Source organism: Cryptotermes secundus, unplaced genomic scaffold (assembly GCF_002891405.2).
Source record: "Cryptotermes secundus unplaced genomic scaffold, Csec_1.0 scaffold425, whole genome shotgun sequence".
Classification (NCBI taxonomy): Eukaryota; Metazoa; Arthropoda; class Insecta; order Blattodea; family Kalotermitidae; genus Cryptotermes; species Cryptotermes secundus.
Genome location: NW_019721524.1, coordinates 31,215 through 49,276, shown reverse-complemented (window position 1 = coordinate 49,276; position 18,062 = coordinate 31,215). Strand labels below are relative to the sequence as shown.

At 39.0% G+C, this 18,062-nt stretch overlaps 1 protein-coding gene across 4 annotated transcripts in view; it reads right to left on the bottom strand.

Moving 5' to 3' along the window:
• Positions 1 to 18,062, bottom strand: part of LOC111875504 (selenocysteine lyase) — a 70,682-nt gene that overhangs the window by 32,786 nt on the left and 19,834 nt on the right. For all 4 annotated transcript variants that reach the window (XM_023871807.2, XM_023871808.2, XM_033755842.1 and 1 more), the window contains exons 6-7: positions 5,915 to 6,142; positions 629 to 806 (exon numbers count right to left, since the gene is read on the bottom strand). In XM_023871807.2, coding sequence (XP_023727575.1) covers positions 629 to 806; positions 5,915 to 6,142 — 406 coding nt within the window. The remainder of the gene's footprint in view (positions 1 to 628; positions 807 to 5,914; positions 6,143 to 18,062) is intronic.

The window sequence follows — 18,062 nt, the reverse complement described above, 5'->3', positions numbered from 1 at the left end:
TTGCAACTGACTGGTTACACTCTCTAGTAATTCACTACTCACTATTACCGAATAGTGTTTGCAGCTCCTTATTTAGGCTCAGCACGGACAACATAGATAACACCTTGCTGCTCAGCAACAGATATCAGGTATTGTTGTTAGGTGTTTCTACCTACGCATTGCCTAGCAATAGCCGCTGCAAGGAGTCGCCTGCTGCGTGACGTCACAGCCTTGCAGGGAGGGGTGTTTACCGAGCGTTGCATAATGATAGGAGTGGGGGTACATGACATCACTCGAGGAAACGCAGAGTTCACGTGACCCCCACTTCCCGTTACGCCATCCGTGTCACAATATGTTATATAATTTAATAAAAGCTATATGTTCTGAAGTGATCTAAAATATTTCTTCATATTGTAAACTAACAGAGACCTGAAGTTTCAGAAAGGGAATAGGTAAAGGTTAAGCCAGACTTGAAAATGAATAACTTCCACCACCATCTTATTCTAAGATGGTAGTTAGAATACATCACAGCCCACTGTGTGGAAAAGGAAAGTTTGAATCTGTACATGTGATATCACTGAAAGTAACGCCATAAGAAAAGAGTTAATACATCTTAAAAGTAACTATTTCAAAACTGTGGCTATAATACCTGATGGTTTGTTTTGGGCATGACATGCAGCTCCAATACTAGCCATAATATGGGCACATTTGGACAATACAACATGACCCACCAGCTCTACACCTATCAGCGAGACACTGCACGTATTTGGAAGGCGCCTGACATCCTTGCTGCAGTTGAATATCACATTACCTTCTCCGAAAGCTTCCTGCACATATAATAAGAGAACACACAGTGGAGTCCTGTTTTAATGTTTCTCAGTTTAACCTCTTCCATGCAGTGACCTAGTACATTTCATTTCACATGACTGCTTCTCCCTTGGTGCAGTCAAGTAGACTAGATTCTAAACTTGCAGTCTTACTGCATGGACTGTATTTACTGTACACTTCTATAAACTTATCCATAAGCTTCTACCACCTTTCTGGAACAGAATGAACTATGTTACTCCATATTTTGATCACGGTGCAATAAAAAGAAATAAGTATTTGTATCTACCATTTGTCTTCATTAACATGCTACATGTATAAGCGATGATCAATAAGTAAGATTCTATAGCCTGTAACGTTTGTGTTAATAAAGAATCTTGATTTTTGGAAGTTGGTAGCATTAGATAGGATAGGGGTAGGGGTAACATGCAACAAATCACAATAATTGGGAGGCTGCCGATTTCGCGATACTGAAGTGGAAATAGCTGTTGGTTAATGGCTGCTAATGCAACAGCCCAATTTCTACCACAATGGGATTTTTAACCACATGCCAGGATCAAATGCATCAAATGTGTTCAGTAATTATGCTGAAAATAATGATATACCAGTGGGATAAATGAGTTACACTCAACTTTTGATTATCTGGGACAATGGTGGGGATGGAAATCACGATTAATCGAAGACCCGGTTAACCCTTCAGCGTGGGCATTTAAATATCGCTGTTGTGGGGCCTCCTGCGGTAGTATTTTTTAATTGCCCATTTAAATTTTGCTCTAAACTACATTATGTATCATAACTTTTGAACTATATGAGGTATAATTATGAATTTTTCACTGAAATCATCTTAAATGATGGTTTTATAAACTTACCTTATAATATGAGCGCCCTGTATCTGAGCGATGGAAGCAAGTAGATTAGAATTTGAGTTTCGTATGTTATTTCTTGAAACATCCATCTAAACACAACCCTGCCTCACACTCACTACATCAAAAATAAATTCTTTCCTTTTACAATGTTTTGCGCACACCACACATCTTTTTTGAGGCTTTGCTTTTTTCCTTTGGTTGGAATACGCTCCAGAAAATGTCGTTCTGTGAGTCTTTCAGGCGGTGGCTCAACTGAAGGATGGTCGTATACAGGATGAGGAAAACCAGAACCGTGATTTTCCATGAGGCCTTGCGCTAGTGAAAGTCTGAACTTTAGCATGCCCATGTTTTTGTTATTCGGGAGACACCGATATATGACCATTGCGTTATGTATTGCTACATTGAGTAGCTTCTTGAATAACTATTGATACCACTTAGTACCTTCTTTCGTTTAAGCAAGTACGGCTGTAGCATTTGATCCGTCAGATCCACTCCTAGCATGTTTCTGTTTAAATCACAAACAACCAAGGGCTTTGTTTCTTGTTTGTTTGCTTTATTCACAACCACACGCAGATCATCTTTGTGGTATGTTGATATCATAGTCACTCGGCCATCGTAACTGTGAGGTCACGCGTTCTATTTAGACTGACTGGCAGAGCTGCAGGATCTTCAATGTTATGGTTACACGAACAGAGAGAGTATTCTCTTCACAACAGCCCAGTGCAATCGTCATCATGCTGGCATGGTTCGTTCCATATTTATGGGCCTTTGAAATTAAGCTTACAGCTTAGCGTACGGTGTACGGCAAACCGCAGGTAGGACCATTTAAATAACAGCGTACAGTGTATGGCAAACCATGCTGAAGGGTTGAGACAAATTTTATTAAAAGTAATACTGTACCTTCATAATACTGTCAAATGTTGGGTGTATAACGTGTGACAAATAACTTCATGCCTTATTTGGATATAGCGAATTTATTCCACTCGTTCTTGCAACCACACAGATTACAAGCTCACAATTACTGCCATCGGCAGTATTATATATCATAAATATTCCGACGAAAGATAGACAGCTATTGACTGGTTACTCTTTCTCTAGTAACTCACTGATTAGTAACTGGCTCAATACTCACTACTCACTAACCAGTCACTCACTGCTAACTACTAACTAACTTGAATAGTCTTCGCTGCTCCTTACTTAGCCTCATTATGGACAACACAGAAAACAGTTATGTAATAGGCACCACTGTTGCGTAACGTCATGTTTGCCGATAGCCTAGCAATGCTGTCGGGTGTTGTTTACTGCTGCATAGCAACCGCGGCATCCCGTGTTACATCACTGTGGCAATGGTTGCCTGGCGCCGCCGCTCCTCTGCCACGTCACCGCGAGGAAGGGGGTGTCTACTGAGCGTTGCACACTGATGGACGGAGTGGGGGTATCTGACATCACTCGCACGATCAGAGAGTTCACGGCACCCCCACTTCCCGCTACGCCATCCACGTCACACTGCTCCCTTCTAAAGGATGTTCATCCCGAACAGCCTAACCGTACATCCCTGTTCCTTTTTCTTCCCATTGCTGTGCTTGCTGTGTCTCCTGTTGTTTCGGCTACTCCTCTTGCAGCGATTATTCTCCTTCCGTTACAAGCCACTCCCATCTTAAGACCAGCTCGTCTCAAGCAGTTTCCTGCTAACTTGCCAGAAGATCCAGCTGTATCACATTCATCCTTCATTTTCGTTCTTGCTCATTCACTCTCTTGGGATGCCGGTGTTTCTAATTTACCAGCTCCTCCTGTGTACTATTTCATTTTTTTTCGTTTTGGAGGGGGTCGACCCCTCCAGAGTGTCCAGTGTCTCACCTCTCTTAATCTACTGGAAATCCACATGGTTTCCTTTGCGCCCTCTAACTCGAGAGCTTGTTCAAGGGCCTCGTATAGTGTCTTCATTCTTCTAGGCCTATCTGGATTTAAATTTATTCAACCTCATTTTTATGTCATCTCATGGTCTATTTAATACTTTTTTTTTTGCATTACACTGAAGTATGAATTAATTATTTCAATCACAGTGTTCAACAACATCCAACACTTTTAACGAATATTCACATTTAACACTTGAAACAAATTTAATATTGTCGTTTGCTTTTTTGTGGCATTTTCCTTTTTATGGATATCTGTATGAAGCCTACGTAATATTAGCTTGTCACTTAATAAACTGTTCTCTGCACTCTCAAGATAGTCTAGTAAGGATTCCAAAGGATTAAGAGCAGCACCATGGCATATTTTCTTACTAGCAGCACTGTCCACCTCTTCCTCATTCTCACTTTCTTCCCGCTCTTCTGGCTGCACCCCCCCTGAACTTATGATTTCATCACTGCTTAACATTTCGAAGCCCGGCTCACATGAGTCACAGTCAAACCACTCTCTTATATTTTCCTCATTGACTTCTTCACCACCATGAACTTGGTTAGCCAATTTTGTCAATTCTATGGCTATTTCATTTTCACTGAATCCAGTGAATCCATGGATTTCGTCATCTTAATTAGTGATGAAAGGCATGAGTTTCTTCCATGAATTTTTCAATACAGATGGCTTTACTGTATCCCGCGCTGTTGAAATCTCGTATATGGCATCTAACATTGATCTAACATTGAAAAAGACTTCCAGAAACACGTCAGATCATTGCCTTCATCGATGTACTTTTGTAGCAAATTTGATCTGTAGATCCTCTTCATACTTGAGATAACTCCTTGATCCATTGGTTAGATAAGTGCAGTAACATTAGGAGGAAAATATTTCCATCATCTGACCTCAGGAGACTTTTGTTAGGATGTGAGGGCGCATTGTCAATGAGGAGCACAGCTTTCTCAGGTAGGCCTTGGGATTTTAGATGGTCACAAACTTGAGGCACAAATTTAAAATCAAACCATTCTTTAAATATCACTCTATTCATCCAAGCTCATTTCTGATTAAAATAACGGACAGGCACACTTGAAGCTACTGTTCCTTTAAAAGAGCGTAATCTTTTCGCTTTGCCGAGAACTACTGGTGTTAGTTTGTGTGTTCCTGATGCATTAGAACAGCACAAGGCTGTCAATCTCTCCTTACTGGATTTGTGACCTGAAGCCTGTCTTTCATTTTGAAATGCCAAAGTTCTGGTTGGCAAGCATTTCCAATAAAGACCCGTTTTATCGGCATTATAGATTTGTTCTGGCAGCAGATTTTCACTTTTCACGAAACAATCAAAATTGGTGCAAAATTGAACTGATAAGTCCCCTGACAATTTTTCACCTTGAATACTAATTTCTCATATTCCATGACGCTGCTTGAAACGTGTTAGCCAACCGGAAGAAGCGTCAACACTTCCTTGTAGTTCAAGTGATTCAGAAAAAAAATTTGCTTGTTTAGCACAAACTGCTCCTGTTATTGTTGTTCCCTGTGCCCTTAGTTGATTAAACCAGATCAGCACTGCTTTGTCAAGATCATCATATGTTGATTTTTTCATGGTTTTTCTCTTCTTCATTCCACTTGAATTAGAAGATGAAGCAAAGGAAATTAATTGATTGTTTTGTTTTTTCAAATCACAAACAGTTTGTTCTCCAATACCGTATTGCATTGCTAATTGTTTAACTACACCTCTTTTCCCAACTGATTGATAATTTCAAGTTTCTGTTGAATACTTAACACAACACGCTTCCTTTTACACCCTGACATTTTGCTAATGCACTTGTAGATCGATACAAAGAGACTAACTGGGACAGTGTATCTGTCCTTGAAACTTTCCACACATCCTTGCATTCTTTCACCCCAACCCTAGAATACTGTGTTAGCATAACAGGACCAAAAAATGTAGAGCTCGGTTCACACTAGTGCGAAAATAGTGTTACAACTCACCATGTGAAACAAAAGTGAATGAATATTAAACAACATACAAGACTCAAAAAAGCCCCGGTTAAGCTGCAAACCAGTTTATCCACCCCCAGATAATCGAGAGTTGAGTGTACATGTCATATTTTAATGACTCATTTAATTTGCATGACTTAGGGAACCTTACCTGTTGAACACCTATGGCACCATGGTGTTCAGGAAACACGTGTGATGTCTGTTAGTGAATATAATGTTTTAAATGATTCCTTGGGTAATAATTCAATAAATAGTTCTAAAAATAATTGAGCACTAAAGAAGTCACCAGAGTATATAATGCTTTCCTTACTCACTAAAACATGAGTATGGACCTATTAAGGCCATACCTTAAGCTCTTCTTCCAGATAGTCTCTTATTATCTTCATATGCCTGCTGTATGTTGACAGATTCTCACACACCAGCCTTGCTGCTTCTCCAAGTCCTGCTATCATTGGAGTGTTCTCTGTTCCTGGACGGTATCCCCGCTCCTGCCCCCCTCCATGTAGAAGTGGATATACTGGTGTTTCTTGTCCTATTCCACGTGCATAGAGGCATCCTATGCGTGGTCCATAAAACTACACAAAACAGAAGAAAGAAAAGTGTGAAATAATATTAGTATTGTTATGTGTATGGGGGTATGTGTGATGAAAATAACGGGTTCTAGATTGGATGATCGGATTTATTGGCAACTTGCTTACAATTTCTCTTAATCCCACTAAATTATAACATTACTGCTATTCTACACACTTCCAGTTCACAGGTGCATACGCACAGAAGCTAGCACTTCAAATCACTAAGAAAGTTTTTTCATTATTTCACCTTCAATCCTTCTGTACTTCTCTGTCGTAATCAGTATTCAACTATCTTCATAATTCACTAAAAACATGTTCCATTCTCATCCTTGTACTCTCAACTGCACTGCACTCAAATTTGCTGTATGACTGGTCGAAATTCTTGGCTTGTAGTGCCCAATGTCTTCAAGATAACTACTCAGCATGGACCATGCCCACATAAAACACATCATGTGTCAGACTGCGAGTTCACTGGTGCACTGACTGCTGCCTAGCGATGAGCTATAACATTCGTCCACTGACACATTTTCCACTGTTGTGTGTTTGACATGTTTACCAAGCTGTTGCCTAGAAACAAGTCACATAACCCTGTTGTTCTGTTGTTGTGTGCATTTAATACTTGGGAAGTTTAGCATTGTGACTTATATTTAACATGAGGCATCGCCATAGCTAAAGAGGTTAGTCACTGACTTCCCACCGTGGTCGCCCGGGTTCAATCCCAGGTCTGATCAAGTGGGATTTGTGATGGACAAAGTGGCGCTGGGGTGGGTTTTTTCCAAGTACTTCAGTTTCCCCTGCCAATCTTCATTCCACCAAATTCTCCAGTATCATAATCACCTGGATCATGTTACCATAGGCCCATCAGTGGCCGCCATGCTGAGTGAACCCAGTTGGACTCCACCCCCTCCACTAAGCGAATTATATTTAACATGCAATTCAATAATGAAAGGTTTAATGTATTTGCCTGATGATGGCCTTATGGAAGGCCCAAACACACAGCAAATGTATCTTCTAGAGCTGCTCACAAGTGTTATTGATGTGTTGTGATGGTTTTCAGTAAGAAATAATAAAGATATCTCTGCCTGTGCTTGGAATAGAACACAGATTCTCTGGTTGCCTTGCATGTAGCCTAGGCACGTATTGGTGAGCTATCACAGTTATGTTTTAGGTGATACTTGACATTTCTGTGAATTTTGACTGTAATAAAAAAGATTAGGCTCTTCTGTAAGTGGTACTATAGAGTCATCACCAGTTACTGCATTAACTATTTCAGTAATGCTCAGGATTAATAAGTGTCAAGGTTCCATCAAGTGCAACAGCTTAATTTAAAAAGCCTTCACATGTGTCAGCCACCGTTAGCCATCGTCGGAAAGCAAAGTCATCAGACAAACATGCAGCCAACCACACAAGATATTTTACACACCAAAAATAAGAAAACATGGCCACTGCTGGGCTTTTAAATTTTTAATTAAGTATGCTAATACTGTCAGTCATATTGTTAACTTACCTTAAAACTTAGGAAATGAACGGCATTTAAAGTAAACCTTACTGGGTGGACAGAGGATATTTAAATTCTCTTACCAGAAATGCACAACTTTTATAAATTCGCTGTAAAAGCAAAGAAAATTGGAATTTCAAAGCGAAAAATTGTCATATTCAGAAAAGAATGTAGTTTTAGATTTTATAAACAGCACGGCGATATTTCAATGTTTTTGTCTGAAGAACACAATTATTTTTTTGAAAAAGGGCGTAAAAATTTAGAAATACAGAATTTAAAACCGGAAATGAACACTGTGCTCTGTATAAAACATAACTTTTCTATTAAATAGTCTACTTTTAATTAATCATGCAGAATTACCTTGGAAATTAAGTTGTGTATGATAGGCTTCAAAACATCTGTCCACACAGAGCCCAACATCACATTCCTGACAGTGAAACCTCAAGTCGCTCCTCTGTCCACATACCTCTCCGTGGCATTCATTTCTTCCCAGAAAGAGCAACCCTTTGAATGAAATGTCTTTCATGTAACCTCGGTATGACTTTTGTTCCGCCCGGCCACTTCGCACTTTCCGCTCCGTATCGGCGAACTGTTCAAAAAGCGACTGCACCAAACTGACTCTGAATGTGAGGTGATCCATTTTTGTTCCTGTGTTGTGTCTATATATTATCATGGCATTCATGACTGTCGCATTCAGAAGTCTTCTGAAAACTTTCATGTACCATTTGTGCAAACGTTTTCTTTCTACTAGGTAAGTTTGCAACAGCTGGTCTTTCAAGTCCATGCCTTCCATCCACTTATTATAATCAATTACACACAGGGGTCTCTATTTTTCTTTGCCTCTCTTCGAGTCACTTCTCATTTCAGCATTGTGATAAGTAGAAATCATTAAAACATTCTTTTTATCGCGCCAGTTCATAACAGTCACTGGCCCAGAGTGCTGGACAATAATCTCTCCCTGTTTCTGTTTGGCATCTTTGCATGATTACCTTGGGCACACCCTTTCTGTTTAATTTTAGAGTCCCAACACAATCAGTGCCCTTGTATTTCAGCAGTCTAGCCAGAGCTGGGGAGATGTAGAAATTATCCAGCCAAACTGTATGGCCTTTTTTGAGTAAGGGTTACAACAGATGCAGAACAATGGCCACTGTTTTATTGGTCTCCTGTGTTACAAGGGATGATTGGAAAGGTGTATCTTTACCAGTGTATACCAGGAAAGACCACAGATATCCAGAATTGGAATCACATAACTCATAAGTCTTTATGCCAAATTTAGCAGCTTTCAGCGGTAAATACTGCTCGAAAGACAAGTGACCCTTCCATAATGTAAGAGATTTGTCGACTGAAATGTTCTGCCTGGGAAGAAAAAAGTTCTGGAATTTGTAGTTCAGATTCGATAGAACAGGAAATATTTTGTCAAGTTTTGGAGGGCCTTCATAATTTGCTATGTTAGTGTTGTCTGCAAAATGTAAGAATTTCGTTATTAGTTCCAACCTGTCCCTTGATATCACATTGCCAAAGCCAGAAAATATTTCCCCTTTCCTGTGATATGTTCCAATGTCCTCCCAAATAAAGCCACTGCCATTTTCCTCCTCCGCCTGGCTATCCTCTTCATCTACAGCCCCGGCAACATCTGCAATATCATCTTCAAAGTTTTCACTGTCACTATTATTACCGTGAAAACTGGTGTCACTACTCAGAAACTCATCTGACTTGTTCAGAATGTCCAAAACACTCTCTTCTTTCAGATGTTTGCTGCTAGATGCCGTGCTTTCAGTACAGGGATTTAAAAATTTTTAAAACCTGGCACAGACAATTTTACTGCATGCTTCTGATAGGAACACTGCTGCTACACTGGATTTATTTCAAAAGAGGAATGCCTACTGTGTAGAACTTACACGTAGCAACACGAAAGATGAGGATTTGCAAACACTTGCAACCCACGCACTGTTCATGGAAAGCAGAAATGTTATGGACTGGCATATGCACACGCTCTTATTTGTTTACTAGCTCAGAACACAGCCCCATTCATTCTGCAGTCAAAGCTATGTGCTTATCTAAGTGCTGTATCAGTTTTCACCAAGCTAATCAAAGTACCTATGTGTGTAGGAACAATAATCACGACTCTAAACACAGACTGAATATACTTCCTCTGGACAGGTTGTATAGACATTTTTTCAAATATTGGCTTCAAAGACTGTACATGTATTTATGTCAAAAGTTACAGCTACATTTCATGTACAATGCTACGTAATTCAGTTTTCGGTAGAAAACACACAAGTTCTTCAATCAAAGTCAGAATTAGAGGGTGTGTGATGCCACATATATTGGCGACATTTAAAAAACCAGCCGCGCCGCATATAAGCTGCGATTGTCGCAATATTTATAAGTATATTCAGTTCCAGTAGAAGTATTATCATTAAGGGATGCATACTGTTGTGTGTTAGTACTATATATTAGTTTTATTTTTTCTGTCAAACACAACTATATACCAGACAACTTGCTCACATTTCACTGTGCGTAACTGAGTTTATTGGTCATACAATGTCTCACAGTGAAATGTGAGTGAGTTGTTTGGTACATTGTTGTGTTTGATAGGAAAAATAAAACTCATATATAGAAGTTTTATTATTTGTTTTGTTTGTTTTGCACCATCAGAATTAACACCAGCTTCTCATTCAGGATTTTCATCTTTATCTGTTCTTGGTTCACTGTCACTAGTAAGAAATAAAGGACAGGGTTTTGATTATTTGTCTTAACTTTCTTGGCTGTGTGAGTCGGAAGTTTTTATGCCAATCCACCAGATACATCAGAATACTAACCTGCATATAATTTGGGGAACATGTCTTTATCTTGTGTAACTTTTAAAATGAGGTCTTGTTTCTTAATGACAACGGTTATAAATGAAAAGAAATTAGAGAGTTCAATAAATGGTAGTGTCACACATTCGAGTCACTAATAACACAGGTTCTGGATTGGATGAACAGGTTTATTTACTCCTTATACACACCACTAGTAATTACACGTAATTATAGCGCTGCTGCTATTTGTACTTTTTAATTCACTGTTGCACACACACATACACCATTCATCCCCTGGTAACACAAAACAGAGGAACTATAACAGTCACTGAATTACACACTCCAAATATGATATATAAATCTTCTCTTCACAGTGACTGCTAATTCTTCATCTACAAACTTCCCGTGGCTATCTCCTACCGAGAACTGTCTTTTAATGTTGACTGTCTTCAGGATAACTCCTCTGCAGGGACCCCACAGAAAACACCATCTTATTTTGTTAAGGATGCACGTTTACAGCTTCGTTGCCTGGCAACAGACATCCTATTGTTGAACGCATTTGCTTGGTATGGTACGCGTAGAAAATACAGTTTCCCCTATACTGTTGTCATATTCTTAAGGGTGGTATTTACCAGCCATCACATAGAAACCTCGGTTCTTGTATTGTTTCTTATATTCATTGCCTTGAGAATGTTTACGGACATTCTTGTATTGTTATATAAACAGCCCATATGTCACAGTAGTATTGATTTTGATAGATCCATAAGTCAGGTGGAATCAGCTTTATTTCAAGATACAAACATTCTTTCATATTTTGCCAATATCTTTCAGGTTGCAAGAACCAGTTCAGTATACATACATTTAGGCAGTATGGCATAAGGAAACAGAACTATGTGGCCTACACGCACGCATGCATGCACGCACACACAGTGTGTTAGATATCAGATTGTGTTTATTTTTGAGGAAATTATGTTTATTTAATGAGGAAGGACAAACTTAACAGCATTATCATGCATGTATGTGTACATACTTGCACACAGCTTGTAAAGTGACTGTCATGAATGCCTCTTCACCTTCATGCTTCTTATTTCAATACCACAACACCAACTGTTCATGTGTACTGTAGGAGTGGGAGGAAATATCATTTAAATGCAGAGCCTTGAAATCCTTTATGGTGGGTAATACCAATGTGGCATATATGCCCCATATAAGAACTGTTGAGCCACACTAATTAATACATACAATGGTATAAAATGATGTGAGTGAATACAAATATAAATTACAATAAAAGTTAAAATCTTAATTGGTCAGTTACACAGTCAAAAGTATAGTTAAAAAAAACTGTATATGCGATGGTACTTGGAAGTTAGTAGTTGCAATTGTAATACATGTAATACTTATACTGACATGTTATATACACAACAGCTAATATGGTGTTCAGAGGCCCGTTGTTATATTCTATGTTATTGCTTAATATTTGATACCTGGAAATAATATACCATTGGTAACTATTATTGGATTACTTAAGTGACTGTATGTGGTATTGGTTGACTTACTATGGTTATGTAGTTTACTTACTATTTGATGGGTGACTCCACTGTGTAAATGTCCAATTTGATGGAGGAATAGATTACAACTGATTTGGGACGTATGCCCTTATGGAATGCTGTGTGGGTGGGGGGTGAGGTGGTTGCAGGATGGGGACAGGGTAGTGTTTATATTTGGTAGGTTGCAATTATTGTGTCGAATATTGCATTAAATGTTTTGGTAAAATTATCATTCAACTGGACGATTTGCTTGCTGATACTCATGAAAGATTTCATACATATGAAATCAGCAATCAAAACATCCAGTTCATCTGGCTCAGAGGGCTCTTGTAAACATGGTAATGAACCTTCAAGTTCCATAAAATGTTGGGAAATTCTTGGGTAGCTGCATAACTGGCAGCTGCTCAAGAAGAGCTCATCTCCATGTAGTCAGTCAGTTATGCTTTACCACCTAAGAGAATGATGTGATCCAATATTTTTAAAGAATTGAGCTTACTTAGTATGAAAATACCTCAAAAGAGTAGGGCATAAAGGGTATTTTAAAATCAATTATTTTGCAAAAGGAATCTCATTTGAATTGAGGTATATTTTATTAATGTATTGTTGCATGCCGGAAATCCATGGAAATGCAATAACACTGGGCCGTTGCCTAGAAATACGTGGTGCAATCCAAAAGTTCCCGAAATATATTAATAAAAAATATTACATCTTACCTAGATCTTATTCTGCACCATCACCCTCAAAGTAGTCCGCTTGGGAGTGCATACATCGATCTCAGCGTTTCTGCCACTTTTCAAATGCATCCTGGAAGTTTTTCTTTGTTAGGGTGTTTAGTACCATCTCCATTTCTGCTTGAATTCCCTCAACTGTATCAAATCTTCGCCCCTTCAACTTGATTTTCATCTTGGGGAAGAGAAAGAAGTCACATGGAGCTAAGTCTGGAGAGTACGGTGGATGGGGAACAACTGTCATCTTGCTTTTAGCCAAAAATTCCTGCACAATGTAAGGCGTATGCGGTCATGCGTTGTCATGGTGGAGTATCCAGCTGTTCGTGCGCCACTTCTCTGGACGTTTTCTCCTCATGTCCTCCCTCAAATGCCTTAGAACATCGCGACAGAACTCTTTACTGACTGTCTGACCAGGAGGGATGAACTCCTTATGATCAATCCCGTCAATATCAAAAAACAGATCAACATGGACTTAATGTTGCTCTTGACTTGTCAAGATTTTCTTTGGCCGAGTTGAAGAAGGGCTCTTCCATTGTGACGACTGCTGCTTACTTTCAGGGCCGTAGCCATAAACCCAACTTTCGTCACCAGTGACAACATTCGAAAGAAAGTCTGGATCTTCTTGAAGCTGTTGTTGAAGTTCCATTCAGACTTCCAAGCGATGCTGCTTCTATTCATTTTGCAGCAGTAATGGCACAAACTTTGCCACAATCCTCATGTTCAGTTCCTCTAACAAAATTCGTTGGCATGTACCATAACTTAGTCCCAAGGTGTTACAGAGGTCTTGGATGGTCAGTCTACGAACTTGCAGAATCAGATCCCTAACTTTCGCGACATTTTCTGGTGTTTTACCCATTGACGGCCATCCTGAACGATCGTCATCATCAGTCATTGTTCGGCCATTTTTAAAATGCTTATACCAGTTGTAAGTTTGTGTCTGGTCTAAACTGTTTTCACCAAAAGCTTGCTTCAACATTTGCGTTTCTGCAGCGGTTTTCCCAAGTTTAAAGCAAAACTTTATACAGACATGCTGCTCTCTGAGGTCAGCCATTGCAAAACCGCAACCTCATGGAAACACAACAATGGAAATACGTTCACCAACGATAAACCCAACCACTGAACTTGACACCGCTTGCCACACTGATTCAAGAAGGGTATGTGGGGAGACACCTAGTGGTATTTCGATGTACTCATAACCATTTGTGTGCAAATTTCAAATTTCGGGAACTTTTGGATTGCACCATGCACCTTAAACAATACATTTCCCCAGAGATGAAAGGACCACAGAAGGATTGTTGTATGACAACAGGAAACCAAACTGTTGAGAAATGTGTTCCATAAGTGGGCTGCAAAAGGCCTATTTAAGGGGGCTGAATGTACCAGATGAGCCAGTGGAGTTCTAGCAGTCACCAAGAACAGTTGAGCTTTGAGCAGAAGACATTTCACTGAGGAAAGTGGTGAAAGTAATTATAACAGTGAAGAAGAAATGTCTGCAGACGTTATAAGTGAATAATTGAATGAGTATGTGTACAAGTAAGCATCCAATAAAAGAATTTGTCTCGATCTGAAGACCCACGCAATTTATTCGTGTCACGTCACACAGCCGACATGCTACACTATTATATGGAGTCACTGATGATTACACCTTTAATTAGTGGGTGTACACATTGAGATCAAGAAAAATAGTTATACAAAATCACATTAGGCTTCCTTCTAACCATGTGTATGGGCACCACAGCCAACCAAGTGTAGGGTCATCAGACAACATGTACACATGAGACTGTCCTTTACTTCACTGTCTGCTTTAGTAAAGACTCTGTCAAGAAACAACTGCCCTGTATTTGCAGACATCAGTGCCAAGCATTAATTCCTGAGCACAGGTATGAAGAGTTTCAAAATTTCTTCCCCTCTTAATATTGTCTCAAAACCCTTCTTGCACCTCCACTCCCAACGATGTCCTCTCTCATTTATTTCAGCAAACGTCTTCCCTCTCAAAACAATTCTCTATACATTCACTGTTATATAACTGGTCACCTTAGGCATTTTGGAAATTTGTCTGGATGAGTACTGCTGCCTTAATTCCCAGTTTTTCCCAAATGTCACAATGACCTGTTATTGGTTGCTGGTAGCTTTGTTTTAAGATTAAGCTCTTGAGGTAAAGGTTGCATCATGGCCTGAGCATAATACAATTGCATTTCAAACAGTGAGAGAAGTTAAGACAGAATAGACAAAGAATAGATCAATCTTTGACAGGTGAGGTGAGGAAGTCCTTAGTATGTTCCCAGTGAGTAGTCAGCATACTGAAGGCACTGATTTCTTGCAATGAATTCTATTACTAAGGACTGAGTCATGCAATTTGAGTTGTTATACATTCACACTTAACAGGCGTGTTCAATTAACATACTTGGAAGTTTTCATGGGAAAATTCGTAACTTGTGACATTAACTTTGATTCTGAAAGTGATATATGTATTGATGGGAGTGGGTCAGGCATTTAATCTCAATGGGTTTTGAGTAAGTCTGCTTGGATTGGTGTCTTAAAGAGTGGTAATGGGCTAGAAACATGTGGTGAAAAGGTAAAGCAAAAGTGTCCCACACCATGAAGATATATATTATATTATATTTCAGCATCCTGTTACACTCACACAATATATATGGACAAATACCGTCTTAAGTGCAACAATTTTATTGTAGTTTTTACTACAATAAAACTACAATAAAATTGTTGCACTTAAGACGGTATTTGTCCATATATATGAAGATATATATTGGGACTGGAGGCACGAATCCATGAATTCTTAGCTTTGGCATTAGATTAAGATGAGTGGTCAGTACAAATATTAGGTTTCTGGACATTATCCATTGCCTTGCCTGTATCTAAAATCCGTCTTGTTTATTTTTCAAAACACAACGTTTCAGAGACTGGACTCTGTCTCCATCTTCAGGTAGGACCTATCCAGTTGGGCTCAATTGATAGAGCTAGTCCCTATTTCCAGGCACCTGTGCCAGCTGCAAAATGGAGTATACAAGCCAAACACAGCACAAAACCATCTGTGAGAGCTTATATACTCCATCATGCAGCTGGTACAGGTGTCCAGAGATGGGGATTAGCTCTATTGATTGGGCACAACTGAAAAGGTTTTACCTGAAGATAGAAACAGAATCCAGTCTCTGAAACACTGTTTTGAAAAATAAACAGGATGGTTTTTAGATAAAGTCAAGGCGATAGATAATGTCCAAAAACATAATACATTATGAAATTCCAAACGACTCACCTGTAGTTTTTTCACGAAACTTCAGACATGTTGGTTTTGTAAAAAATTATGCCACTATATACAGTAATCCTTTGTTCAGACTGTACGCTAGTATAAACTGCAGCTTCCGGCATCAGTTTTTGGTTTTTGGTGTCCCTCTTTGTCTGATGCCTACCCTTTGACCTGTCCAGCAAGGGAGGCCCTTCCAGTAGCTACGTTACCGCTGGTATAGCTCTCAGGGTCCTTGGCATACTCAAACCCCCACACCACAATAAGGTGGAGATACCAATGAGGAGTTTTAAATGATCAAGTTCAGGCATCTTCCCGGTGGAATCGAAGGGGCGGACCCCCGTGCCCACTTACTGGGAATTCATTGTTCATGGGGAACAATTGCAAGCCCAAATCCCTAGCACGAAGGAGATTCAGCTGGTTACCCAGACCTTTCGGCCAGGGAGGACACGCTGATTCCTTCAGTGTAGCGCACGTGCGGCCCAGAACATCTAAGGGCATCATAGACCTGTTACTGCTCAATCTTGTGCGGCTAGAAGCCGCCTGTCCCTCTAAGAAGACTAAGAGTCACAGGTAGCGCAGAGGATACCGGATGTGACTATTTAGCAGGCTAGAGTCTTGTTCGTTATCAGAATTAACCAGACAAATCGCTCCACCAATTAAGAACGGCCATGCACCACCACCCACCGAATCAAATGTAACTAAGGTGGCTCTTCAAATCTATCACCAGAATATTCAAGGACTGCGATGCAAAACTGATGAGATTAAAAATTTTTTATATGTGGATTCTCCTCATATTGTGTGCCTATCGGAACATCATCTTAATCAGTCAGAGATTGAGGCTGTCCGACTTGACAACTGTACCCTGGGAGCTAGTTATTGTAGGCACTCCATGAAAATGGGTGGTGTCTGTATTTATGTACAACAAAGCCTAAGTTTCTCCAAGTTAGATTTGAGTAGCTACTCCACTGACCAACATTTTGAAGCCAGTGCAATTTTTTTAACTACTTCCTTTGATTATATTTATATTGTATCAATTTATCGAGCCCCAAGTGGTAATTTTATCCTTTTTTTAAAAAAATTGGAAATTATTCTTAACTTATTATTTAGAAATAATGCCAAAATAATCCTTTGTGGTGACATAAATGTTAATTATTTAACTGACAATAATAAACGGAAGCAAATTGATCAACTACTGGCTATGTATAATTTAACAAGTGCAGTGAATTTCCCAACAAGAGTGCAAAATGGCTCTGCGACGGCAATAGATAACATATTTGTAGATGCCTCTCTGCTGGGGAATTATGAAATATATCCTATATTTAATGGACTCTCCGACCACGATGCTCAATTAATTGTTTTAACAGAGGTTAAAGCTCATATTAAGAAGGGTAGCGTAAGGTGTGGGAAAATGATTAGGAAAATTGACCAGGCCACTGTGCAGGACTTTAAATACAATTTGAGTTTTGAAACTTGGGACACAGTTTTTGGTATTGATGATATAAATATAATGTATAATTCCTTTCTAAATTCATTTCTTAGAATATTTTATTCTAGTTTCCCCTTAAAAAGACAGGGAATTAAACCTCATAATAATTCATGGATTACCCTAGGTATAGGTATTTCCTGCAGGCATAAAAGAGACCTTTATTTATTATACAGGAGTACCAATGATGTGGTTTTTAAGAATTATTACAGGCAGTATTGTAAGATATTAAAAAGTGTTATAAGAGAAGCCAAAAAGAAGTATTATAGTAGTCAGGTATCAAAATCTAGTAACAAAATAAGAACTATCTGGAATATTACTAAATCTGTAACTGGGAGGTCAACTAAAGAAGATACAATACAGGAACTAAAAGTTAAAGGGGAGCTTATTAGAAATAAGCAAGATATTGCCGACTCCTTAAATAGTATATTTTTAACTATGGCTGAGAATAACATAAGTAAAAATTTTAAAACTAATATTGAGCCATTAGACTATTTGCAGTCAGCATTTGAACATCCTTTTCCTAGTATTAAATACCAGGCGGCAACAACGACTGAGTTATATAAAATTATTAAAACTTTGAGAACAAAAAGATCACATG